At 48.7% G+C, this 24,729-nt stretch overlaps 7 protein-coding genes across 7 annotated transcripts; 3 read left to right on the top strand and 4 right to left on the bottom strand.

Moving 5' to 3' along the window:
- Positions 1-12: 12 nt before the first annotated feature.
- On the top strand, positions 13-2,346 carry ABOM_009780 (transcription factor IIF subunit TFG1; the record flags this gene model as incomplete). The annotated part of the gene is made up of 4 exons (XM_022536908.1): positions 13-1,368; positions 1,435-1,743; positions 1,797-2,037; positions 2,108-2,346. The coding sequence occupies 4 exons, from the start codon at positions 13-15 to the stop codon at positions 2,344-2,346; spliced, it is 2,145 nt and encodes a 714-aa protein (XP_022384978.1).
- Positions 2,347-2,647: 301 nt separating this feature from the next.
- Positions 2,648-8,990, bottom strand: ABOM_009779 (tetrafunctional fatty acid synthase subunit FAS1; the record flags this gene model as incomplete). Its single annotated transcript, XM_022536907.1, has 2 exons — positions 2,648-3,133; positions 3,198-8,990. The coding sequence occupies 2 exons, from the start codon at positions 8,988-8,990 to the stop codon at positions 2,648-2,650; spliced, it is 6,279 nt and encodes a 2,092-aa protein (XP_022385011.1).
- Positions 8,991-11,623: 2,633 nt separating this feature from the next.
- ABOM_009778 (trifunctional fatty acid synthase subunit FAS2) lies at positions 11,624-17,318 on the top strand (the record flags this gene model as incomplete). The annotated part of the gene is made up of 4 exons (XM_022536906.1): positions 11,624-12,140; positions 12,205-13,609; positions 13,699-17,149; positions 17,208-17,318. 4 exons carry the CDS (start codon positions 11,624-11,626, stop codon positions 17,316-17,318), a joined length of 5,484 nt encoding a protein of 1,827 aa, XP_022385010.1.
- Positions 17,319-17,718: 400 nt separating this feature from the next.
- On the bottom strand, positions 17,719-19,835 carry ABOM_009777 (tRNA (guanine26-N2)-dimethyltransferase; the record flags this gene model as incomplete). Its single annotated transcript, XM_022536905.1, has 4 exons — positions 17,719-17,756; positions 17,827-18,094; positions 18,184-18,526; positions 18,580-19,835. The coding sequence occupies 4 exons, from the start codon at positions 19,833-19,835 to the stop codon at positions 17,719-17,721; spliced, it is 1,905 nt and encodes a 634-aa protein (XP_022385003.1).
- A 572-nt stretch (positions 19,836-20,407) lies between these two features.
- ABOM_009776 (MCP1 family protein) lies at positions 20,408-21,482 on the bottom strand (the record flags this gene model as incomplete). Its single annotated transcript, XM_022536904.1, has 2 exons — positions 20,408-21,195; positions 21,254-21,482. 2 exons carry the CDS (start codon positions 21,480-21,482, stop codon positions 20,408-20,410), a joined length of 1,017 nt encoding a protein of 338 aa, XP_022385002.1.
- A 473-nt stretch (positions 21,483-21,955) lies between these two features.
- ABOM_009775 (putative C2H2 finger domain protein) lies at positions 21,956-22,731 on the top strand (the record flags this gene model as incomplete). The annotated part of the gene is made up of 3 exons (XM_022536903.1): positions 21,956-21,964; positions 22,054-22,080; positions 22,147-22,731. 3 exons carry the CDS (start codon positions 21,956-21,958, stop codon positions 22,729-22,731), a joined length of 621 nt encoding a protein of 206 aa, XP_022385005.1.
- A 482-nt stretch (positions 22,732-23,213) lies between these two features.
- On the bottom strand, positions 23,214-24,566 carry ABOM_009774 (pyruvate dehydrogenase (acetyl-transferring) subunit E1 beta; the record flags this gene model as incomplete). The annotated part of the gene is made up of 4 exons (XM_022536902.1): positions 23,214-23,685; positions 23,744-24,030; positions 24,110-24,233; positions 24,301-24,566. 4 exons carry the CDS (start codon positions 24,564-24,566, stop codon positions 23,214-23,216), a joined length of 1,149 nt encoding a protein of 382 aa, XP_022385004.1.
- Positions 24,567-24,729: the final 163 nt, after the last annotated feature.

Genomic DNA, 24,729 nt, shown 5'->3' with positions numbered 1-24,729 from the left:
CATACCGGTAACATGGCTACACCTACGAACGAACCAAACGCGCGAACCCCGACAGGTTCAAATGGACCTCCACCCATGAGAATCCGTCGCCCCAAGGCAGCAGATCCTTTAGTACGACCGAAAAGGAAACCAGCAACCAAACTAGCTATTCCCGTCTCCGGAAATGGGCCAGCCTCAAAAGCAGCTTCTTCGCGACCAGCTACTTCCAATCCGCTATCTATGCCTCATTCTGAGAGAGGGAAGCCTTCTCCTTCAGGAGCTGATTTCGCCGCCAATGGTTTTAGTGGCCCATTGTTATCCGAAACATATACGGACTACCCCTTAGTCACAACAAAGCGCGCGTTGCGGGAAGGCTTGAAACATCATATTGCTAGATTCGCATCAAAGAAGACCGTCGATCCGCGTGACGAATCCCAGTTCACTAGGCCTGTCCGGCTTCAACGTCGCGATCCGCGCGCCCGATCCCATGGGATAGCATCGGAGAAGAGCCAGGGCATGCAGAAAACAATGTCTGAATCTAGCCATCATATGGATGAGGCTGAGCGTGAAGAGCTAGAGGCGAGGAAAGCCGCCCGTGAGAAGGAACGCGCAGAGAACCTGGCCCAAATAGCCCCTTCTATTGGATCTGCCCCGAAGAGAGCGAACATGCCCAAGCAAAAAACTCAGCAGGTGTCCAAGACAGATATGACTCCCGAGGAGATGGCGAAGACGCGAATCAAGTATGAAGAGGCTTTGCCGTGGCATCTAGAAGACTTCGACAACAAAAATATATGGGTGGGGAACTATGAAGCTGCTCTGTCCGAAACGCATGCGGTATTTATACTTGAGGCTACGGGGAAAATGAGAATGATTCCTGTGGAAAAATGGTATAGATTCAATGCTAAAAATCAATTCAAAGCTTTGACTATTGAGGAAGCGGAGAAGTTCATGGCAAAGAAAGTCAAAGATCCGCGGTGGTTCATGGAGAAGCAACAAGAACTAGCTCAACGAAAGGAATTGGAGCAATTCGCTAAACAGCGGAAGGTATACGCTGGTAAACAAGGAACTCCGTCTGGAGTTGAGGGGTTGGAGGCTGATGAAATGGACTTCGAAGAAGATCGATTTGCTGATGATGAAGAGCATGATGACCTGTTCAACGAGGATGAGGAAGCAAAAGCAGCGGAGAAGAGAATCAAGAAAGACCAGTTGAAAGCCAATGTCTTTGACCTGAAAGATGAGAAAGACTATGAGCAAGAGGAATTGAGAGAAAAGAAAGAAAAGGAGGCTCGTCGTGTGCTTGGAAAAAAGGTTCGAAAAGCATTACAAAAACGAGAAAAGAACTACGACTATAGTAGTGGATCTGACGTTAATCCTTATTCAGACGATGAGGTGAGAACTGCACTTTATCCTATACGCTCATGTTGTTACTAACAATTTTGTTTTCCTTCATTTTAGAGCTCTGATGATAGCGAGGCTGAAAGATTGAAGGAGGAAGAACGGAAAGCCGAGGAGGAAAAGAATAAAAAGGAAGCTACGACATCCTCCAAGGGCAACAATACGCCATCCGGCCGCCCTAAGCATACCGATCCCTTGAAGAAAGGCACGGCATCTGCACCACGGAAACGGTTGGGGTCTCCCAACGTGTCGGATGCGAGTGGGACAGACACTTCCCGCAAAAAGGGTAAAAGCAAGGATCTGTCCTCTCAGCCTACGCCTCAGCCAAGCTCGCGTAATATGTCTCCAGTCGCATCATCGCAAATGCCAGTAAGTTTCCTATCAGCTCCTTCCAGTCTACTCGAGAGTTAACCCCTTTGTAGCTTGGCAAGAAGCGTGTTCGAAACGTACCTCTTGGAGGTGCAGGTTCCGGGAGTGATGCCGATGGCGGCGCAGGTTCCGGCGGCGAGATGAGCGAAAGTGGTAAAACTAAAAAACTAAAGCTTAATCCTCCAGCAGTCTCTCAGGGTGGAACTCCCCAGGGATCCAGGGCAGGAAGTCCCACTCCCCTGGCAGGTAAAGGCTTTTCGGGAAGCCGTGCTAGCAGCCCTGAGTCATTCAGAGGTAAGTCTAATTTATCTTGATTGGGAATTCCCTTCTTATGTAGCATTGTTCTGATTGGCCATGTACAAAGGGCAAACTCGTGTTTCCACTCCAGTACTCGCTGGAAATCAAAGCTTCCCTACGCCCGCGGAGATTCATGCTGCTATTCCCCCCTCGGGTATACTCAGTAGTGACCTGCTCAAAATATTCCGTCCCCGTATTGGTGAGTCAAAGGAGAACCACCGAAAGTTCATAGCGATTGTCAAAGATGTGGGAGTTTATGGCAAAGAAGATCGATTGCTGCGACCCGGGACGCTGAAGGAGAGTTGATTGGGAAAATCCTGACACAGGTGTTGAATTCAAACCCATTCAACCATTGTTAGCACGGCGTTAGGTGTCAGTCAGTATGATAATTGAATATCTATTGAGGTCATGCTAAAGTAGTTTGATCTATGAAAATGGGGATTGAGGTATAAATAGCACTTGAACAAGATTGCAGGATTGGGAGATGTTTTAAACACCCAGCGCTAAGCCGAAACATCTTTGGGCAAAGATAGAGACGAGAGACGAGAGGCAAACAACATTATAAAGTAACAATTGTGCAAGGAGTTTCCTTTCTCTGGCCATTCCTTCAAGCGGACGTGGTACCACCACCGCGTGAGACGTTCTCACTCTCTTCCTCGTATTTCTCCCAGTTCGCCAAAATATTAGCAATACGCGGTGAATTCGTAAGCCTGTAGACATCCTCGAAATATTCCTTGGTGAGTTCGAAGGGGCGAGCTGTGACATTGGGAATATACTTTCCAACCAACTTGCTGGGATCAATAGTGTTCTTATTAATCTTCTTTAGCAGGAATGACCGGAAAGGCTTGACACCTGAACGGAGGAAAGTGCTGTGGAAGGGAACGTCAATTCCTCTCAGAGGGATGGTAGCGAAGCCACGCTCAAGGGTAATGGGCTTAGGTTTAGACTCGGTCTGCTTGACACATTCATGGATGATCTTAACTAGGTGAGCCTTGACATCTTCTAGAGACATGCTCTGCATGAGAGCGGGAATGTCAATGTTCTGAGCCTTCAAGTAATTGAGTAGATTTGTGAGACAGTCAAGTGCTCGGAGCTATATAGGAAGGAGCTTAGTTAGAGAGATTGCTCATAATCAAAACGGGAAAGGGTAGACTCACATCTCCAGCAGCAACGTATTGCATGTTTGCGACGTTGTAGTTAACAATCTCTAGTAGCCAGCCAGTCTGCTCCGAGATATTCTCTACCACATACTGCAGAGCCTGCTCATTGAAGGTCTTGGAGATTCGGCTTGGATTGACAGCGCACATAGAGTAGTTGGAACGACCTTGTTCATCGCGTTCGACAGCAACTTGCATGGTCAACCCGCGATAGAATACCACAGAAACCAGGCTTTCAATAGGCATAACATCGGCAAGAGCTGCAAGAGCTGAATATTCACCAAGCGAGTGACCAGCGAAGCTGCTATCTCTTTGGACCAGACCCTTGGAACGCATATCTTCAAAGCTAGCCTTCTCCATCAATGTCAAAGCTGGTTGCGTAAATTGTGTTGCAGAGAGCAATCCGGATGGCGAGCGATAAGTGTAAGACGTTGTATTTTCGTCAATTTCTTTGAAGATTTTCTCTGACTTGATGCTTCCATCTGCATTAACAGACTCAAAGGTCATCGACATGTAATTTTGACGAATGGCTTTGCCGCGGGGGCCACCAAAATAGACGGTGAGTTCCTTGGGATTGTTTTTCACGATATCAATGATGGAAAGACCATAGTTCTCCATGAAGTGGCGGTCAGCCCGATCCCAAACTTCTCTAGCAACTGGGCTGCTGCTATACAGCTCCATTCCCATTCCTTGTTCTTGCGAACCCTGTCCAGTGAAAACGTAGGAGGTAACAGGTTGTTCCACCTCTGCTTCACCAAGAAGAACTTTATCCTCTGTCTCCTTGTTGCTAGCCTCAACTTTGATGATCTTACGACCAGCGATCATACCAACGTGCTGCAATTTGACAGTGATCATGTCGTTGGGCAAAACCATTCCGACCAGGGATACATGGAATCCCCTGACACGGCCAATGTTATTCTCAGCAGCCCAGGTTTCCACATAGCTACGAACAGCGGCACTCGTATACATGCCATGGGTGATAGTGCCCGGCAAGTTGGCATAGCTGGAGAAGACTCGTGAGACGTGGATCGGATTGTAATCGCCTGAGACGCGAGCATAGGTCTCGTTAGAAGTTGGGGCACGCAGCTCTAAAGGTGTCTTTCCACTGAGAGGGATGGGGTTTTCGAAGTACACGGGCTGCTCGATCGATGTCCCATTTCGCTGAAGGTAGTCCACCACTGGGTTTCCGTGAGAATCTCCGGCTTCGTAGTCCACAGACGCGACTTGAATAATCTCCTTTGTAGGGAGTTCAAGAAGAACCTGACCGACTGTTTGAACATGGCTGAATACAGACTTGTTCTTGAATTGAATCAAGCTTTGAAGGCGGAAGGTCAAAGTCTGACCCAATAACTCAACATCAGGCTCATCAATACGAAACCACTCCTTGGACCGAAGGATCGCAACATCCCTGCTCGACGCAAGGTGAACCTGCATGGGAACCTCGTCTTTACGCTGGAAAGTATTCTCGAAGTCCAAGTATGCTCCCCGATATAAGAACTGACTGGTGACATGCATAATAGGTTTGCCATCTCTCTTGATAGTACCGCAGACCTCTACCATTTTACCGGATTCTTGATTGATCACAGCATTAATCTGGGCTGTAGTGTCTAGAACATCACCAACCTTAAGAGGCTGCGCCCCCGGGACCATCTTGAAGCCATTAGAAAGGTGGACCAATTTCAGCAAATCCCCGTCAATAGTACGAGGGAAGATGGGCTTGGTAATGGCTTTCCAGCCAGCGACGATGGCGAAGTCCATAGGAGCAAAGACTTCCTTTCCAGGGCGATCCACGAAGGCTTCACCGGTGTTGCCGACGGCATGGACGAAATCAGCGACAGCTTGTGACGATATAGTCTCGCGACCACCACTGAAAGTTGCTGTCGTAGGGGTATCGAATGGAACGTCGCTGTTTCCAAACCAGACGCGGTAGTAAAACTCCTTGATACGATCATTGCGTCCTTCCATGACCTCTCTGATGGGCGCATATCCTGATTCAGGGTGATAAGTAAACAAGAATGTCAGCGGAACAACGCCGCCTTCTGCAGTTCTGCCCTCGAAAAGAGTAAGGCTGATCTGGTTCTTCTCATTCATTTTCACCTCTACTGTCTTTACAAGCTTGCCTGACTGGTAAGGCTCCCTAACGCTAATGGCCGTTTTGGAAGGATCATTGGGGTAGGCCATCTCGACATACATGCCCGAAGTTGGTGCAACGACTCGCTTCAATGGGTTGGTTTGGAAACGATGACCCTGAACGAAGATATCGGCAAGGAAGATCGCATGCCTCCAAGAATAGGAGGTGCCTGCAAGGAGACGTAGCCAGCGATCAAGCTCAGGCAAATCGGAGGAAGGGGAAGACGACAGCCGGTAGCTAATCTTGTTGGCGTCTTCAGAGATGGTAAGGCCATCAATCTCCGGCTCATCAACGGAGTCGTCGAGCCGACCTCCAAGATATTCGATGACGGGGACCTTTGTCTCATCGCCACTGTACACATCCTCGAGAAGGCTCTTGATATGTCCCTGGTGAATGCCATTCAAGATATCTTGGACAGGCTCATCGGTGATAGTCGAAAATTTAGCAGCCATTGGCCCTTGCAGGATGCAGGTTCTTCCAACATCTTGATCCACAACTGCCTCCAAATCTTCACTTTGCCAGAGAGAATCTTTCTTGAACCAATACTCAAAATTTTCATCCAAGGCAGGAACAAAGGGGACTGGTTTTTGGCCGCGCCGTTGACAAAGTAAAAGGAAATGCTGAACGTCTTGAGCATTAATCAGCTGAGTTGCCGCTTCAGGATAAGCGACCAAGATATTATCAACGGCAGGGTAGGGAGTGTTGAGCTCTGAATAATTCTGTAGCAAAGACGGTTGACCCTCAAGGGTAGTGAAACGCTCCTCGACGCGGTGAATGAAATCACCTGTCAATTTCTTAAGAGACTCATCGATCCACCGAGATTCATGCTTGACGTACATTAGGTCCACCATACGATGAACCACCTCTGCGTACGTCATGTCTTCGAGGTCAGCCGTTTCACCGGAAGCTTTTCGACCGAACCAAACCTTCTGGAAATCATCATTCAGCTTCTTGATTATATAATTGCGTTGCTTCTTGAGTTCGGGAACGCGTTTTGCCTTGTCGAGTTTGAAAATCTTTTGGTCCATTTCGTGCCAGAACAAAACGCCTCTTGTCGCAAGTTTATGGATCGGCTCTCCCATTTCAGAGAGGACTGTCACAACACCACCTGCAGAGCCCTTGTATGTCTTCTCCCAATCTTGATCGTCAAGGCCAGGGGCATCTGCAATAGCCTTCTTCGCGTTCTTCGATGTGTGTGCTTCCTTAGCGATCATTATGCGACTACCGAACAAACAACCGTCAAAAGGCATCGGAGGATAGCCGAAACGAGATGACCAGGTTCCAGAAAGGTAAGGATATGTATCTTCAGAGCCTCCAAAGCCACTGCCTGCCACAAGGACGATGTTTTCGCAACGTCTGATGCGACTATACATCTGTAGCACGGGCTGATGGAAATCCTCGAACGAGTGATGCCCACCACCACGGCCCCCAGTCCACTGAAGAATGACGGGGAACTTAGGATTTGCCTTGGCAATGTTGATAACCTGTTGGATAGCGTCCACGGAGCCAGGCTTGAAGGCAATGTGCTTAATGCCGAGAGTTTCGATATACTCATTGGCTACTTCAATTGATGGAACACCAGCACCGATTGTCAAACCCTCCACAGGAACACCATCAGCTCTCAGCTTTCCGATCAACGGTATCTGCCATGCCATGGCGCGAGGATTGACATAAATCAAGTTAATGGTGATACCGCGGCCTGGAGGAATAGTTTTTTCGATCTTGGAAACTGCCTCCGTCATCGTCTTTGCATTGTAGTAGCCACCACCAGCGAGTTCGATATGGTAACCCGCATTCATCGTTGCGGCCACGAAATCCCAAGGAACAGTTGTGGGAGTCATGCCAGCAACCATGATGGGAGGGATGCCTAACAATCGGCTCATCTTGGTATCAACAAACGTCTCACCCGCAGCATTCTTCACAAGGCGTGGCCCATACTCCTTGACCCAGTCAATGGCGTACTTCACAGCATGCTCATCACGGTCAAACAGTTCTGGCTTATAACCAACCTCAGCATTAGTGCCGTCCATGGCCCCGGCAAGCACCACACGAACACCTGTACCATCTTTGTTGCGGTTCGTAAGCACGCCGAGACCAGAGATACCACCGGGACCGAAGTCAACAATGTGGGTAGCCCCAGGGAAAACGGTTGCCTGCTCCCAGTTGACCGCGTCATGGGTAATCATGCGTACGAGCGCAGGGACGATGTTTGCATCACCAGATTCACGAAGGTCTTCTCCAGTTTTGGTTCCATAAACCGGTATAGCAAGAGACTTGGCCGGAATTTCCAGGTCTTCCAGGTCTTCCAAGATGCGGTCATATGCGGAATACAAGTACTGGCTGTGGAAGGGAGCAGTGATTGGAAGGAACCGGTTCACGAAGCGAACCTTACGCTGTGTGAAGGGCACGCGATTCTGGTCCAAGCCTGTAGGAGCTTTGACTTTGCGCAGGCGGAGGTTAAGACCGTAAAGTGAAAGCGGAGGACCAGTGACAACGAAATTCCTTGCGCTGTTGACGAGCGAGATAGAGATGTGGCGATCCTCTGGAAGATGTTGATTGGTCATGTCTATGTGCTCCTGAACAGCGGACCTTGGGAGGTCCCGGATGGACAGCATGGGGGTCGGGGTTCCTTCTCCATTTTCAATCGAGTCCTGCAACACCGATGGAGCAATAGATGTGCGAGGGTAGGCCTGTTGGCTACGGAGACCGATCCAGAAGAGCATAGTCAGAGCATCCTTGGCAACTTTCTCGAAGCCCTCCCACGTGGTTGCGGAGGCAATAGCTGCAGCGGTGACCACCCCTTGAGAGTGGCCCGTAGTACCGCTAAACCTTTCCAAAACCTCACTAGGTTCACGGCCCAGGGCTTTGCAAGTTACCACGAAGTGCGCTAGTTGAACTAGGCCAATCAACGGGAGACTCACTGGAGCCGATACAAGATAATCCGTGTCGGGCTGCGAGTCCGGGTCCTGGAGCCATTGGATGATATCCATCCCTTTGGGATACAACTTGCTCGCCTCCGGCTCGCGAGAGAGAGACAGCAGCAACTGCGCTGATGAGGAAATTAACTCATCGACAAAGGATGGATAGGTTGTATAAATCTCTCTCAGCTCATCGAAGTATTCCTCAATGTTGCCCTGTCCCCCAAAAACGGTATAAATGTTCGCCTTCTCATCTGAGGCAGCACGGAAGAGCGCAGAATCATAAGGCTTGGTGGGTCGTCCAGCAGCCGCCCTGCCAGCATAGTACGCCTTGACAACTGAAGCCTTTTTGGCGGTAATTCCTGGAAGGGCCGATGCAACCGCATGCACATCGTTGCCGCGCATGAAGGCACGCTCGAATTCGTTCAAGGCAAGCTTCAAGACTTCCAAGTTCGTCCCATGTGCATCATCCTCACCTTCTTCTACCTCTGTAGCAATATGGCCAATATAACGAGCCACAAGTTCCGCTACCGAAGAAGGCTCGTCATCCTGGGCAAGCTCATCCGTTGGTTCCGGTAACGAGGCTGTGAAGGTATCTTTCAATTGCGAAGCTTGGAAATGAAGGGAGGTTGGCACGAGGAAAGAGAACTCCAGCGAACCATGCGACAGTATGAGAGGTCGCAAGGACTGGGAGGAGCGCGGGGTATTAATGCCCGTCTGAGGGCCCGTAGATGTTCCATACATCTCGTGATTTCGTATTCAGGTGTATGTCTTTTGCAGTAAAGATCAGCCGCAAGCGGAGATGCCAAATGAAATCCGGGGAATTCTATGGCAAGTAAGTATGATGAGCAAATAAGATATCAAATGGGTTACAGGTGCAGTGAACATTGAGCCCTGATTTTTGCGAGGTGTCTTCCGTTATTAAATCGGAAGATTACAATCGGAACGACGAGTAATTGCACCCTAGAAGCAAGCAAAAGTGAACTAACTTGCTTACCTAGTCTTCAAAGCAGTTCTGAATTAAGCCTGGGTCAAAGTCATCAGCTGGTCCATCACCCAGCTATTAAAAATGGGTAGGTGAAGAATTAAAAAGAAAAAAAGAAAAAATCAAAATGAGCCCAGGCGTGAAAATGGATAGCAGAAGGGGGAGAGAAATGAAAGGGAAAAGAAATGGAATCCGATTACAACATAAAATGGTGTAGAGAATAGAAAGTCAAGAAAGGCAAGTGGGAAGGAGGTGCAGGAGACTTTGGGAGGGTCCTGGAGAAACTACGTTCACAGAAGAAATGAATAATGGATGGCGGTAATACTAGTAATAATAATAGACGGTTGATGGGGTTTGGGAGAAAAAAAAATGGCAGCTAGGTAACTAGTCCGTACAAATGATTAAGCTAAAAAAAAAAAAAAAAAAAAAAGGTCCTCATCACCACACATCAAATCAAATTCAAAGTAGGCGTCGGGGCCCCCCAAAGAAGAGAGAGATACCGATACAAACACGCGCACACATGTTGTGTTGAACCGGCCGGGCGGAGGTGAAAACCCGCAGCTTTGGGGCTGGTTGAATGAGAACCGTCCAGATCAGGTATGGCGGGCAGCGGAACCTCCCCAAAGGTCCAAAACGGTTGGGCTGGATCCAGTGGGACGTGACAATACTGTACCTAATACCCTAGAATGGATCGTCACACCGAAGGATATGGACTTGGCCTTACTACTTACTACGGAGTACGTACTCTTAGCCTTAGCGGCAAGCCGATGAGCAAAACGAGATCAACCGAGCTTTCCCAAAAAGCATGATAAGAGACAACGACTGTCGTGTACTGCTAGTCACCTATCTACAAGATGTACAACCGTATAGAGCAAGACTTGATGCCCTCTTCGCCTCTACATGGTTTAATTGATTAACTTGATGGTATACGGTGTTTACCATATGAACTTTGCGCCTCTATCTATAGATATTTTGGCTCCGCTCACTTGAATAGTTCTATGCATCTTTTCTTGAAACGAATGCTTGCCCTGCCCCTCCGCTGCATGACTCTGATATAGGTCCGTACTTCAGTCAGGATACTTCAAACACCTGATTATTCAAAAAGATAAAGAGAAAAGAAAAGAAAAGAAAAGAAAAGGAAAGGAAAGGTCTTAACTATTGGGTTTTGGAAGACAGGGGACCTATACCCATTTGCCTCGTTCCAATCAGGCTTGAGTCATTTCTACTCAAGTACTACTTGGTAAAGTTGGTATACGAAAGCACTTATCTGCTCCATAGCTCTTTTCATTCTCTTGCCCTTACCTTTTCCACTATGGGCCCATGGGGTCCCTTCTCGAGTCCTTCCAAATGTGATGGGAGTAAGGAATCAACCATTTAGGATTACTAGATAGAACCAGCGAGAACTCCTGTCTACCTAAATACCTATCAGAGTATGTCCGTACTTGTAGTCCAGTTAGTATTGGTACCACCTCATCAATGCCCAGTAGTTGTTGGAGGTATCCACACGTTCAATGAGTACTACCCAATAACAATATTGAATGCGTATTTCCAGGTATGAAAATTACCACTTAGACTCCCATCGCCTCAACTGTGCACCCATCTTGAGCAGGGGATTGTGTTATAATTAATTGATTTATTTTTTTGTTATTTTCGGGACAACAGGATCCATCCACTGTATTGGACGCATACAACCAACCATAGTTGTAAAAGGTGACGGATACTGCTGGCTGGCCTACGACCAGTAAGTAGTCTTCCGCCCCAACAACACTCACCAAAAGCTCACCAGCAATAATTTCGTTCCCATCCACCCACAGTTTCACCTTCTCTCACCTCAGTTTCCCTTATTATCCTTTTTCCTTTCTTTGGCTCATTCTATTTCTACCACATCGGCAAAATCTCCCCACTGCCTGTGGTCCCAACTGGGGTGAGTTTCTCTGATACCGCACGGTTTTTATTTTATTTCATTTTATCTTTTATTGCTCTTTTTTCATTTTTTTTTGGTTGTTATTTTCCTGGGGCCTTTACATGAGTAGTACGTACAGTGTCTAGCAATATCTCTGCTTTGTTCTTTTTATTCCTCTTCCTGACTTAAAGTGGCCATGCCCTTGGCAAGAGAAGGCACTGGAAACCATGACTTTTGAATGAAATTTTTAGATCAACTCACGCTGACAATTTCGGTTTAATTAGGCTTAAACTTATTATTATCTCTTTAATTACTTTTCCTCGCCCTGTATCTTCGCCTTGAGTCAGTTTCATTTTGACAGCTACTGCGAGTCTAGCCCGACTGTTGACAAATTGACGCTTGAGGAACTTGTTAATTTGCATAATCACACCAGAGATCGATCCTCCATCCTCACCATCTTCCCCGTTGTTAATATATTATACCCTCAAGATGCGTCCTGAAATCGAACAGGAGCTCGCCCACACCTTGCTGGTAGAACTACTGGCCTACCAGTTCGCATCTCCCGTTAGATGGATTGAGACGCAAGATGTTATCCTGGCAGAGAAACGAACGGAAAGGATTGTTGAGATAGGTCCAGCAGATACCCTGGGTGGAATGGCACGACGAACGCTCGCATCGAAGTATGAGGCATATGACGCTGCCACATCCGTCCAACGCCAAATACTCTGCTATAACAAGGATGCGAAGGAGATCTACTATGATGTAGATCCTGTGGAGGAAGAGCCCGAGGCCCCTGCCGCAAACAGCACACCTGTGCCAGCTGCTCCGGTGGCAGCTACTGCGGCCCCTGCCGCAGCAGCCCCTCCTCCCAGCGCTGGTCCCGCCGCAGCAGTTGAGGATGCTCCAGTAACAGCAGTGGATGTACTCCGGACACTCGTCGCACAGAAGTTGAAGAAGGGTTTGTCTGATGTGCCTCTAAGCAAAGCCATCAAGGACTTGGTTGGTGGTACGTATTTCCTAATCTGTCCCGGGCTCCATGGTATCTTGAGCTGACATTACATATTCTGTAGGTAAATCTACCTTGCAAAATGAAATCCTCGGAGATTTGGGCAAGGAATTCGGTTCCACACCAGAGAAACCTGAGGACACCCCTCTTGATGAGCTGGGTGCTTCCATGCAGGCGACATTCAATGGGCAACTGGGCAAGCAATCCTCCTCTCTGATTGCTCGCTTGGTCTCCTCCAAGATGCCCGGAGGTTTCAACATCACTGCCGTTCGCAAATACCTCGAAACACGATGGGGCCTGGGATCCGGCAGGCAAGACGGTGTTCTCCTTCTCGCCCTTACAATGGAACCCGCATCTCGTATTGGATCGGAGGCGGACGCTAAGGTATACCTCGATGATGTGACCAACAAATACGCCGCTAGCGCAGGAATCAGCCTCTCTGCTCCAGCAGCCGGTGGCGACAGTGGTGCGGGAGCCGGAGGCATGCTCATGGACCCAGCAGCAATTGATGCTCTGACCAAGGATCAACGGGCCTTGTTCAAGCAACAACTTGAGATTATAGCAAGATACCTAAAGATGGATCTGCGCGCAGGCCAAAAAGCTTTCATCACCTCCCAGGAGACTCAGAGGGCTTTGCAAGCCCAGATAGATCTTTGGCAAGCCGAGCACGGTGATTTCTACGCTTCCGGCATTGAGCCATCTTTCGATCCTCTTAAGGCCCGTGTGTACGACTCTTCCTGGAATTGGGCCCGTCAGGACGCTTTGAGCATGTACTATGATATCATCTTTGGCAGACTGAGGGTCGTTGATCGTGAAATCGTGAGCCAGTGTATCCGCATCATGAATCGGTCGAACCCGCTTCTTCTTGATTTCATGCAGTATCATATCGACAACTGTCCTACTGATCGTGGTGAGACATATCAGCTGGCGAAGGAGCTTGGCGAGCAGCTCATTGAGAATTGCAAGGAAGTTCTCGGGGTTGCCCCAGTCTACAAGGATGTGGCGATCCCCACCGGTCCCCAAACAACTGTTGACGCTCGAGGAAATGTTGGCTATAAGGAGGTTCCCCGAGCCAGCGCTCGCAAGCTGGAGCACTACGTGAAACAAATGGCGGAAGGCGGTCCCATCTCTGAGTACAGTAACCGGGCTAAGGTGCAAAATGATCTTCGCAGTGTCTACAAACTGATCCGCAGGCAACACCGTCTGTCTAAATCTTCCCAGTTACAATTCAATGCGCTTTATAAAGAAGTCATTCGTGCCCTCAGCATGAACGAGAACCAAATCATGCCGCAAGAGAACGGCAATGGGAAGAGGTCGAACCGGTCCGGTCAAAAGCATAACGGCAGCCCTCGAGCTGGCAAGGTCGAAACCATTCCTTTTCTACATCTCAAGAAGAAGACTGAGCATGGGTGGGAGTATAATAAGAAGCTCACTGGTACCTATCTTGATGTATTGGAGTCAGCCGCGCGGTCAGGTCTTACATTCCAGGGCAAGAATGTTCTCATGACTGGTGCCGGTGCTGGTTCTATTGGTGCCGAAGTCTTACAAGGCTGATTAGCGGTGGTGCCAAGGTGGTTGTGACCACAAGCCGTTACTCACGTGAAGTCACTGAGTACTATCAAGCCATGTATGCCCGCTACGGTGCCCGTGGCTCACAGCTGGTCGTGGTCCCTTTCAACCAAGGTAGCAAACAGGATGTAGAAGCCCTTGTCAACTACATATATGATACGAAGAAGGGGCTTGGTTGGGACCTAGACTATGTTATCCCGTTCGCTGCCATCCCAGAGAATGGCCGGGAGATTGATTCTATCGATTCCAAGTCGGAGCTCGCTCACCGAATCATGTTGACAAACCTCCTGCGGCTCCTAGGCTGTATTAAATCTCAAAAGCAGAGCAATGGCTTCGAAACACGACCGGCCCAGGTAATCCTTCCCCTATCACCAAACCACGGCACATTCGGGAATGACGGCTTGTACTCTGAGTCCAAGCTAGCTCTGGAGACGCTCTTCAACCGTTGGTACTCAGAGAGTTGGAGTAACTATCTTACCATTTGTGGTGCTGTTATTGGCTGGACTCGCGGTACAGGTTTGATGAGCGGGAACAACATGGTCGCGGAAGGAGTTGAGAAACTTGGTGTCCGCACTTTCTCTCAGCAAGAAATGGCCTTCAACTTACTGGGCCTCATGGCTCCTGCAATTGTCAATTTGTGTCAGCTTGACCCTGTTTGGGCCGATCTGAATGGTGGACTTCAATTCATTCCTGATCTGAAAAGTCTCATGACAAAGCTCCGTACCGACATCATGGAGACAAGCGATATCCGCCAAGCGGTGATCAAAGAAACTGCCATCGAGAACAAGGTTGTTAATGGAGAAGACAGTGAAGCGCTGTACAAGCGTGTTGTTGCTGAGCCTCGAGCCAATATCAAGTTCGAGTTTCCCAAACTCCCCAGCTGGGACACAGAAATACAACCTCTTAATGAAACTCTCAAAGGCATGGTCAACTTAGATAAAGTTGTTGTTGTTACTGGTTTCGCAGAAGTCGGGCCTTGGGGTAACTCGCGAACCCGCTGGGAAATGGAGGCTCATGGAAAATTCTCTCTTGAAGGTTGTGTGGAAATGGCATGGATCATGGGGCTTATCAAACACCACAACGGTCCGCTGAAAGGAAAGTCATACTCGGGCTGGGTTGATGCAAAGACTGGGGAACCAGTAGATGACAAAGATGTTAAGCCGAAGTATGAGAAGTATATTCTTGAGCACTCTGGTATCCGTCTCATCGAACCTGAGCTCTTCAAGGGTTACGACCCGAAGAAGAAGCAGCTGCTTCAAGAAATTGTCATTGAGGAGGATTTGGACCCATTCGAGGCCTCTAAAGAAACAGCTGAAGAATTTAAGCGGGAGCATGGTGACAAGGTTGAGATTTTTGAAGTTCCCGAATCCGGAGAGTACACCGTCCGTCTCAAGAAGGGTGCCAACCTCTTGATTCCCAAGGCTCTCCAGTTTGACCGCCTTGTTGCAGGCCAAGTGCCAACTGGCTGGGACGCTAAGCGATATGGTATTCCCGACGACATCATTGAGCAGGTTGACCCAGTGACCTTGTTTGTTCTTGTCTGTACTGCTGAAGCGATGCTCTCGGCCGGTATCACCGATCCTTACGAGTTCTACAAGTATGTCCATTTATCCGAGGTGGGCAATTGCATTGGCTCTGGAATTGGGGGAACCCATGCCTTGCGAGGAATGTACAAGGATCGGTACCTAGACAAACCACTTCAGAAGGATATCTTGCAGGAGTCTTTCATCAACACAATGAGTGCATGGGTCAACATGTTATTACTCTCCTCTACTGGACCTATCAAGACGCCCGTTGGTGCTTGTGCAACGGCTGTGGAGTCTGTTGACATCGGGTATGAGACTATTGTCGAAGGAAAGGCCCGCGTCTGTTTTGTCGGTGGTTTTGATGACTTCCAGGAAGAGGGCTCATATGAGTTCGCCAACATGAAGGCTACCAGTAATGCTGAAGATGAGTTTGCCCACGGACGTACACCTCAGGAGATGTCACGTCCTACCACGACTACTCGTGCTGGTTTCATGGAATCACAAGGTTGCGGTATGCAACTCATCATGAGCGCTCAGCTCGCGCTGGACATGGGGGTGCCAATCCACGGTGTTATTGCGTTGACAACTACGGCTACCGACAAGATCGGTCGCTCGGTTCCTGCACCCGGACAGGGTGTCCTTACTACTGCGCGGGAGAATCCTGGCAAATTCCCATCGCCCTTGTTGGACATCAAGTACCGCCGCCGGCAGTTGGATTTACGCAAGAAGCAGATCAAGGAGTGGCAGGAATCTGAGTTATTGTATCTTCAAGAGGAGGTTGAGGCCATGAAAGCTCAAGGCTCCGAGTCGTTCAACATGTCTGAATACATGCACGAGCGAGCCCAACACATTGAGCGCGAGGCCGTGCGCCAGGAGAAGGACGCCCAGTTCAGTCTCGGCAACAATTTCTGGAAGCAGGACTCGCGCATTGCTCCTCTGCGTGGCGCTCTTGCCACCTGGGGCCTCACTGTTGATGACATCGGCGTCGCTTCTTTCCATGGTACCTCCACTGTCGCAAACGATAAGAATGAATCGGATGTCATTTGCCAGCAGATGAAGCATTTGGGCCGTAAGAAGGGAAACGCAGTCCTGGGTATCTTCCAGAAATACTTGACTGGACATCCCAAGGGTGCTGCCGGTGCTTGGATGTTCAACGGCTGCCTGCAGGTTTTGGATAGTGGGTTAGTTCCCGGCAATAGGAACGCCGATAATGTGGACAAGGTGCTCGAAAAGTTCGACTATATTGTCTACCCAAGCCGCAGCATTCAAACGGATGGTGTAAAGGCATTCTCAGTTACCTCATTCGGTTTCGGTCAGAAGGGCGCACAAGTTATTGGTATTCACCCCAAATATCTTTACGCCGCTCTCGACCGCTCCCAGTTTGAGGCCTATAAGGCCAAGGTTGAGGCCAGGCAAAAGAAGGCCTATCGCTTCTTCCATAACGGCCTGATCAACAATAGCATATTTGTTGCTAAGAACAAGGCGCCATATGAAGATGAGCTTCAAAGCAAAGTCTTCCTCAACCCTGATTATCGGGTTACCATTGACAAGAAATCTTCTGAGCTTAAGTTCCCTGCAGCTCCTCCAAAAGTCGCTGATAATGGAGTTGAAAGCACGAGGCAGGTAGTTGAGTCGCTGGCGAAAGCTCACGCTGTTGAAAACTCCAAGGTGGGAGTGGATGTAGAAAACCTGGAATCTCTCAATATTGAAAATGAGACGTTCATCGAGCGGAACTTCACTGCTGAAGAGCAGCAATACTGTCGCAAGGCAGCCTCTCCCCAAGCATCATTTGCCGGACGCTGGAGTGCGAAGGAGGCTGTTTTCAAATCCCTTGGTGTTTGCAGCAAAGGCGCCGGCGCTCCGTTAAAGGACATCGAAATCACTAACGACGCAACAGGGGCTCCTGTTGTTAACGTGAGTTTACCCCTGTCTTTCGTTTTTGGCTAACTCGTGCAACTAACATCTTTCACAGCTTTATGGTGCTGCAGCCGAGGCGGCCAAACAGGCCGGTGTGAAACAGGTCAATGTCAGCATCAGCCACAGTGATTCTCAGGCAATAGCCGTAGCCGTTTCCACATTCTAATGGTTTGATGAGCAATCTGGGTTAGAGTATATGTATCTAAGTATAGATAATTTCTTCATTTCATCGTTTCTTCGTACTCTAGCATAAGTCACCACATTCTTTTTTGGTATTGTATATCTTCTGGCTATGGGCTCTGTCAGAACTCTACTGAGCGCTGCTGACTCCTCGCATCATATTTTTTTTTAAAAATCGACTATGCGAGCTGTCTCACACTGATCAACCCAGCCTATAACTAACTGTACGATTCTTTCCCGCTTACCCCCCCGGAGTTCTCCTCCTGTCTCATGCAAATCATATACCCAAGGTAACATATTCGAGTAACTCTGATACGTATTGCCACAAGTTGTTCTATTCAATAAGAATTCGCTACTAAACAAGCCACACCGTCGAATACAAGACATTATGGATTCTCAGCCTTGCTGGCGCCCAGACGCTCGACTTAATGGACCCCAGTTAGCGCGAGGGTTGAGTTGATATCTGACGAGTCGTTTTTTGGTCACCTCCCTACCTAGAGCCTCATCGAAAACAACTTCCAGCGTGCTGGTATTAGATTTGATTGTAAGTGTTCCATGGGCTTGGTTGGAAGTCTGCGGCTCCTTTTGCATACTGGCAGGTCGAGAATCTGACTCCCTTTGGTTCAATGCCTGCCAGAAGCCGGACCGGTACAGCGCGGCTTCGACTTTCGTCACTACGTCGGAGATATCCTTCCCATTTTCGGCAGCAGACACAATCTCTTGCTTTAGCAAATTTAAATTTTTCTCGCCTTCCTTCAGCTTCTGAATGTTTTCCCGGCTTTTCGCATGATAGCAGCGCCGGCAGTGTTAGGCTTAAGAGCATTTTCTTTGATTGGTGATTTTTGCCTCACCCATTCTCTCATGATCTCCCAAATCACGTCCCAAGGTGCATCTGTGCGGATACTATTGGGTTTGGTGTGACTACGGGTACATTGGTAACCCAGGTGTCGCACAGCTCCACGGAAAGCATCGGAAGAGATAGTAGATGTATGAAGGACTTTTGAGAGAGCACTCAAACTGAAATAGAATGGGTACGGCTCTCGAAGAGCCGGGTCCATCCGCGGGATTATGGCTAGATCTTCGTTTAGTTCAGCATCCTTGGTTTTGGGAAGAGCATGTTCTGAATTGGCGCTCCTTATAGGGTCGTTGGGAATCAAGTCCTCCTCAAGTGCTGTAGTTAACATGCCTTCGATTCTGTCTACCGTTTGATATATGCTTCTATCCGCCTCGGGGAGCATATCAAGAACCTTCGGATGAAGTGAGGGTTATGTAGCGGCCCCGCCCACATTGGGCCGCCTATGTGAGTCTTCATCCCACAGTGCGCACAAGTCGTGTTTGCCATGGGTCCCTGGGCGAATCCGTAATGATAGAAAGGGTTCCCTTTTTTATCAAGTCGTGGCTTTGTCTGTGTTAAAGGCTGTGTTGACCAAGCTCCGCAGCCTGAATCACAGTTGTAAACAACCATTGTATTACCCGAGACAAGCTTAACTTCTGCTGGTGACCGATGAACGCGGACAAAGACTCGGGCGTAAAAATCGATTGATAAAGATAGAAGTGGCTCAATAGCCAGCCCGTACTTGGCAGCTGACGTCGCGAGTGCGTGAATGATTAGGCGTAGCCCACCTTCATGGGAATGTGTACCTTTCGTTGGCACACCACCGTACAATGCGTATGATTTTTCCGGATATCCGTTGGATGCCCAAACCCCAGCATCGGTGCAGGTCACACAAAGCAACCCCCCATCTTTCACAGCCTGCACAGCCGAGTCCATAAACGGTGCAGCCGTCCCATAAGGATCCAGATCAATAACATCAAACTTCCCAGTGTGCAATCCACTGGTCTGAGTGTTGGCTGTGTTAAGGGCATTGTACATGTAAGTCCGCGCATCACCGGTGTTAGGTTGAATGAGCTTCCCAAGTCTGTTGTATTCGATGTTCAATTTCATTGATTTGATGGCAGACGGCGAAAGATCATTCGCAACAATGCATGTAGCAAATTGGATCTCTGATGCATATCGTAGTGCACGCAAGCCAGTAGCAGACAGAGCATCTAGAATTGTAAATGATGGCGTGGTATTTTCTCCAGTGTGCGATTCTGAGGCCTGATGATCACTTCTTCCTGTCTGGTTGTCAAAATTGCTTCCCTTCCCGTTTGGTTCCTCTTCATCACCATCCACCCTCTTCCGTTTCTTGCCTTTTAATTGCCCATCCGCTGCACCTCTTCGCTGCCTCCTTTCGGCTCTCCGCTTTTTTGAAGCCAGCACATGTTCCCCATAGGCTTTGATTGCAAGTACACTCAGGTCACGATTGAATTGCTGGATAGGATTGTAGAATACAGACTGAGCCTCATCCTCTGCCTTGAGATCTCTTCTTGTTCCTGTGGAGGCTGCAGCTTGGGAAGGTGGGTTCAGAATGCACGCATTCCCTTCTTTCACCGCGTGATATTCCTTACCGTCATACTGAACGAGTTGACTTGAAATACTAGACACTGGTTCTGCTTCCATATTTGATGATCGTGAGGAGCAATATCGTATAGAAAATTGGAAGCCGGGGGCAAGCTGGGACTTTTCAAGTCGAGGGAATGTCAGGGCATTGGTCCGTATAGATTCGAAAAAGGCCAAGCGAAGTGTCGAGATACGGTAAGGACCCAAGAGACTCAAGCTCATCGGCTCCGGTATAGAGAAACCAGTTCGTAAGGCAGCGGAAGTGTTTATCTGTGAACTGTTGGTTATAAGTTTGGTTCGCCGCACAAAAAAAAGAAAAGGAAAAAAAAAAGAACAGAGATCGGATATAACGCACGGACCATTATTCAAGGTCCAATACATTCTCACATACGGGAGTATATACTAACAACATACATGTCCATATTCTTTGGGAAAAGAAACTGCCTCCTTGCCTCCTCCAGTTCCTTTCACCCTTCTGTCTCTTAACTGAGCTATCAAGCAAGTTTTATTATTGACCACTGTACTGCACATGCATGAGCTCCAACAGAACAGCTTGTTTCCGTCTTCTTCTATATATATAAAGCTGTGTGTGCCTGCATAAAGTCCGAAAATTCTCCAACCACACACCAATTTCATAGCCAGGGCCCGAAAATAGGTACGTGTTTATAAATTTCATTCCAGCCACTGGCCTCCCATCCCGAACCCTGACCTCCACGACCAATTATTCCCAGAGCACCCGCCAGCCAGACAGCTGTTCCCACCGCGGCAACTCCATTGACTATCCACCGCATTTTTCTTTTTCTCTTGGCCTGCTCTTCGCTTTCCGTGTACCCCAAGTAACCTTCAATTGAGCCTTTCTTATAGCCTCGCCCCTTCTGAGTCGTGGTGACCCTCCAGCCCATCCAAGTAGCCCATCCTCCAATGATATGCCACATCCCAACAGCGGCGAGGGTCACGTAGTATACATTCCAAAAGACAGGGTTTCGTGCGATTCCATGCGCAACATAGCCCAAACCCACCCCCGAGCTCCCACCATCGGCGATCAATGGCGTGACACGGTTTACGAGGACGTGAGCGCCAAGGAGCGGAACGAAGCAGTACCCTAAACGCGCTTGCAGGCTCATCCGCGGCCAGAAATACAGGGAGTATTTCTGGGCCCTAGTCTCCGCTCCATACAGTCGTGCACGGCGAGAAGAACGAAGATTGCGGAGAGCAATGCCGGAAGCGATATGAATAAGGATAGGAATGGTCAGGATCACATGTTCAAGCCCTGGAGAGTGGTAGATGGGTCTCGTAAGAAGCAGATAGGCTTCACTATCTGGAACCGACCGAGTCGCTAAAGGGAAAAGAGAGGTGTTGGCGAAATGCAGCGTAAAGAATAAAGTGGGGGGGTACGTTGAGTATCTCTGAAGTGCGGATACTGGAGTGACCCCGACTGTTAGTTCAAATGTAACCCAAAATAGTTTAACAGGACATACACCATGAATCCCAGTTGTGTCCACGGAGACCAAGGCTGAACGGGGGCAGCCCAGCTTCCGATATATTTCCAAGTTTAGATGGATAAATTTGTGATTGAGGGATGTATTGACCACTTTCAAGGTCGGAGAATCCCTCATGCACTGGCGAGGGGTCCAACTCCTGCATAGAAATTACTGAGTGCGTATCGATATCATTTTGTTTTGGCGAGATGCTTTCTTTGGAGGTCATGGTAATAGATTGAATCCCGTCAACCTTTTACGGGTATCAAGGCGAATTAGGTTTTTCTTCTTCTTCTATTCCCTCTATTCTTTTGCCCCTATATAATCGTCGCAATAGTGGTATCATCAATATCGCTAAACATGGAATGAGGTATGATATTCTTTTATTTCATCACTTAATCTATTTCTCGGAATGCTTCCAACAATGCAACCATTATGATTGGTTGGGAGGTCATCCATGGGGAAGCTTAGCCTATAGAGGAAGGTCCTACAGGTGTTACCGTCCGTACTCTAGCTGCTGGTTTGGATTCATCTGAGCACGCAACCTTCTCAGGTACAACAACATTAAAAGACCGCAAGACATGATTTATCTTCTCACCCTTTCTCCCCTCTGATAGACTGAGATATTCGTTCAAAGACGCATTGTTTTTCAACGTACCGAAATCTAATTTTCATTTCCAAACTGCTGTGCACTATAGCAAGATGGCACCTGTATGTCTATCGTGTTACGGCACCGAGACCCCGTTAAGCTATACAATGGAAGACTCCGGCATTGATAAGCTGATTTTCAATTAAACCAGCGTGGCTTTACCAACCCTGCCCCCAAAGTATGACCCAATCCAGCCAACAGACCGCAAAAGCTGGTCTTGACTAATTCACGAGCTTGGTTATAGACTGAGTCTGCACGCTCTGCTTTGAGCTCCTTTACCTGTACACTCTGCAACAAATCGTATTCGCGGCATCCCGAGTATGAAGCACATATCTCTTCCTATGACCATCAACATCGCAAACGCCTTCAAGATCTCAAACAACTCTCCCGAGACCCAAACGCTGCGGAGAAGGCTAGGCGAGCGGAAAGGAGGGCCGATGCAGAAGCTGGCCTAAGAGTCATTGATACCAAATCTGGCACAGCAGTGGGAACCGGGGGCGGGGGTGGTGGAGGTTTCAAGAAAGGGGGATTTAAAAGCTCCTTTACGACTGTCAAAGGTCCTGTTGCTCCGACAGCGCCAACGAAGAAGAACGTACTCGGGGATGATGACGAAGATGAAATGCCAGAAACAACCTATAGGAGCCAACATGCTCAGGCTATACAAGACTCAAGTGCTCAGCCTGATTATGCAGAAAGTGACACAGATGCTGAATACGCGAGTGACGCTATGGGCAGTGCCTACTATGATCCCCTTAAGCCGACGGGCTGCTTCTCTGGTTGTGCCAGCACTAGACATATACCCATAGGGGCTGCTGTGGTCAAAGGGTAGGATCGGTCACAACGAAGATTATGGGAAAAGAGTTGGCGTTCTTGTTCGGAATAGGGATTATTGGCTTTTCTTTTTGTTTACTTTCATTTTTAGGACTTGCAAGGACCGTAGGATGTTCACCTGTAGGTGCCGGCCATACTACCTAGTACGACTGCCCTGGATGAAACTCAAAGTACACTCCTTCACAAAATGCTTTCAGAAGCTCCTAATAGGAACCAGATTAAACTCCAGAGGCAGCACAGTACCACCATCTGAGAGAGAGAATGTACGTTCGAGAGAAGAGTACAGACTTATTGTATGGTAGGCCTTGAAGATGCAGTAAAGGTTGTTCTTTAGTATAGTCGTACAGATTTCCAACACGGGAATTTAGCGGTAAGTACCGCGAAAACAAAACAAAATAAAAATGCATGCAACGGCAAAAGGGTACTAGACACAGGGTGATTACTCGGTTTTATCTCCTCCACTTCTCATCTCAACCCAATTTACAAGCGTAGAAGCTTGGTGGCCTGGCCAAGGATGGTGTCCACCTGGGGGAAGCTCATCTGCTCAAGGCCGACGGCGTAAGGAGTAGGCACCTCAGCACCGGTGACACGAACGGCGGGGGCAGTCAGGTAGTCAAAGCCGTACTCCATGGCTAAGGCCAGGATTTCTGAGGAGACGCCAAACATGGGGAATCCAGACTCGACGCACATGATGCGGCCGGTCTTCTTGAGCGACTGAATGATTGTCTCGACATCAAGGGGCTTAATGGAGCGGAGGTTGATCACCTCAGCGTCAACGCCGTATTTCTGCTTCAGCTCAGCAGCGGCGTTCAGAGATAGTCCGACGCAGCGAGAAAGAGAAACAATAGTCAAATCCTTTCCAGGACGTTCAATCTTAGCCTTGCCAATAGGCAAGACAAAATCATCCTTCTGAGCAGCCTCGCTCATGGGGAAGGCCTGCCCATACAACAGCCTACGCATTGTTAGTTTAGAATATCCTACGTCATCATACTTGCTTCGGTCACACATACTCGTTCTCCAGAACAACGACAGGGTTGGGGTCACGAATAGCAGCCTTCAGCAAACCCTTGGCGTCCTCAGAGCTCCACGGCGAAACAACCTTGAGTCCGGGGATACTACCGTACCAAGCCGAGTAGTCTTGTGAGTGCTGAGCGGCAACACCGGCGGCGAATCCATTGGGGCCACGGAAAGTGACGTTGCAGGGCTGAATACCACCAGACATGTAGTGGGTCTTAGCAGCAGAGTTGATGATTTGGTCAATAGCCTGCATGGCGAAGTTGAAGGTCATGAACTCGCACTAAATTTTCAAGTTACTGGTCAGCTGACAAAATTCCTCCGGCGGCCGACAGTTGAGTATCTGGTCGATATGAACTTACAATGGGGTGCAGGCCAGCAAGAGCAGCGCCAACCGCCAGACCGCAAAAGCCTGCTTCTGTGATAGGCGTATCAATGACTCTCTTGGGGCCGAAACGGTCCAAAAGACCTCTTGTCACTTTGTAACTATGAGGGTCAAACGTCAGTGATGGATCCACGACTCGAAAGTGTTTCTTTCAAGGGATAGCCATACGCTCCGTTATACTGTGCGACCTCCTCTCCCAGGATGAATGTTTTCGGGTTCGTCTCCAGTTCCTCGGCCAGAGCTTCGTTCAATGCATCACGAACAGTGACTTCCTTAACACCACTTTCCGTAGCATAGCCCCGGAAGCGCAGGATGGAGGGTGCGCATGCCGATTGGGGGAAGGCCGGACGGCGAGGAGCAGAAAGACGCGATGAAAGCAGACGAGCTGCAGGGCGGAAAAGTCGGGGAGCAGCCATGGCCGGGCTGAAGGACATTTATATCAGCGAAAGAAAGGAGAGGGTGTTCACAAGGTCTCCGAGGTGAACAGATCAACAAGTGAAGAGAGAAGGAAGGAGAGAAGATAGATACCGGAGCGAAGGTGTCGCAATTCCGTTGTTTCGGGACTTGGTCGTCAACCTAATGGGGATTTTAGTTTTT

The sequence above is a fragment of the Aspergillus bombycis genome (assembly GCF_001792695.1).
Source record: "Aspergillus bombycis strain NRRL26010 chromosome Unknown contig00116, whole genome shotgun sequence".
NCBI lineage: Eukaryota > Fungi > Ascomycota > Eurotiomycetes > Eurotiales > Aspergillaceae > Aspergillus > Aspergillus bombycis.
This window is presented reverse-complemented; position numbering and strand designations above follow the sequence as displayed.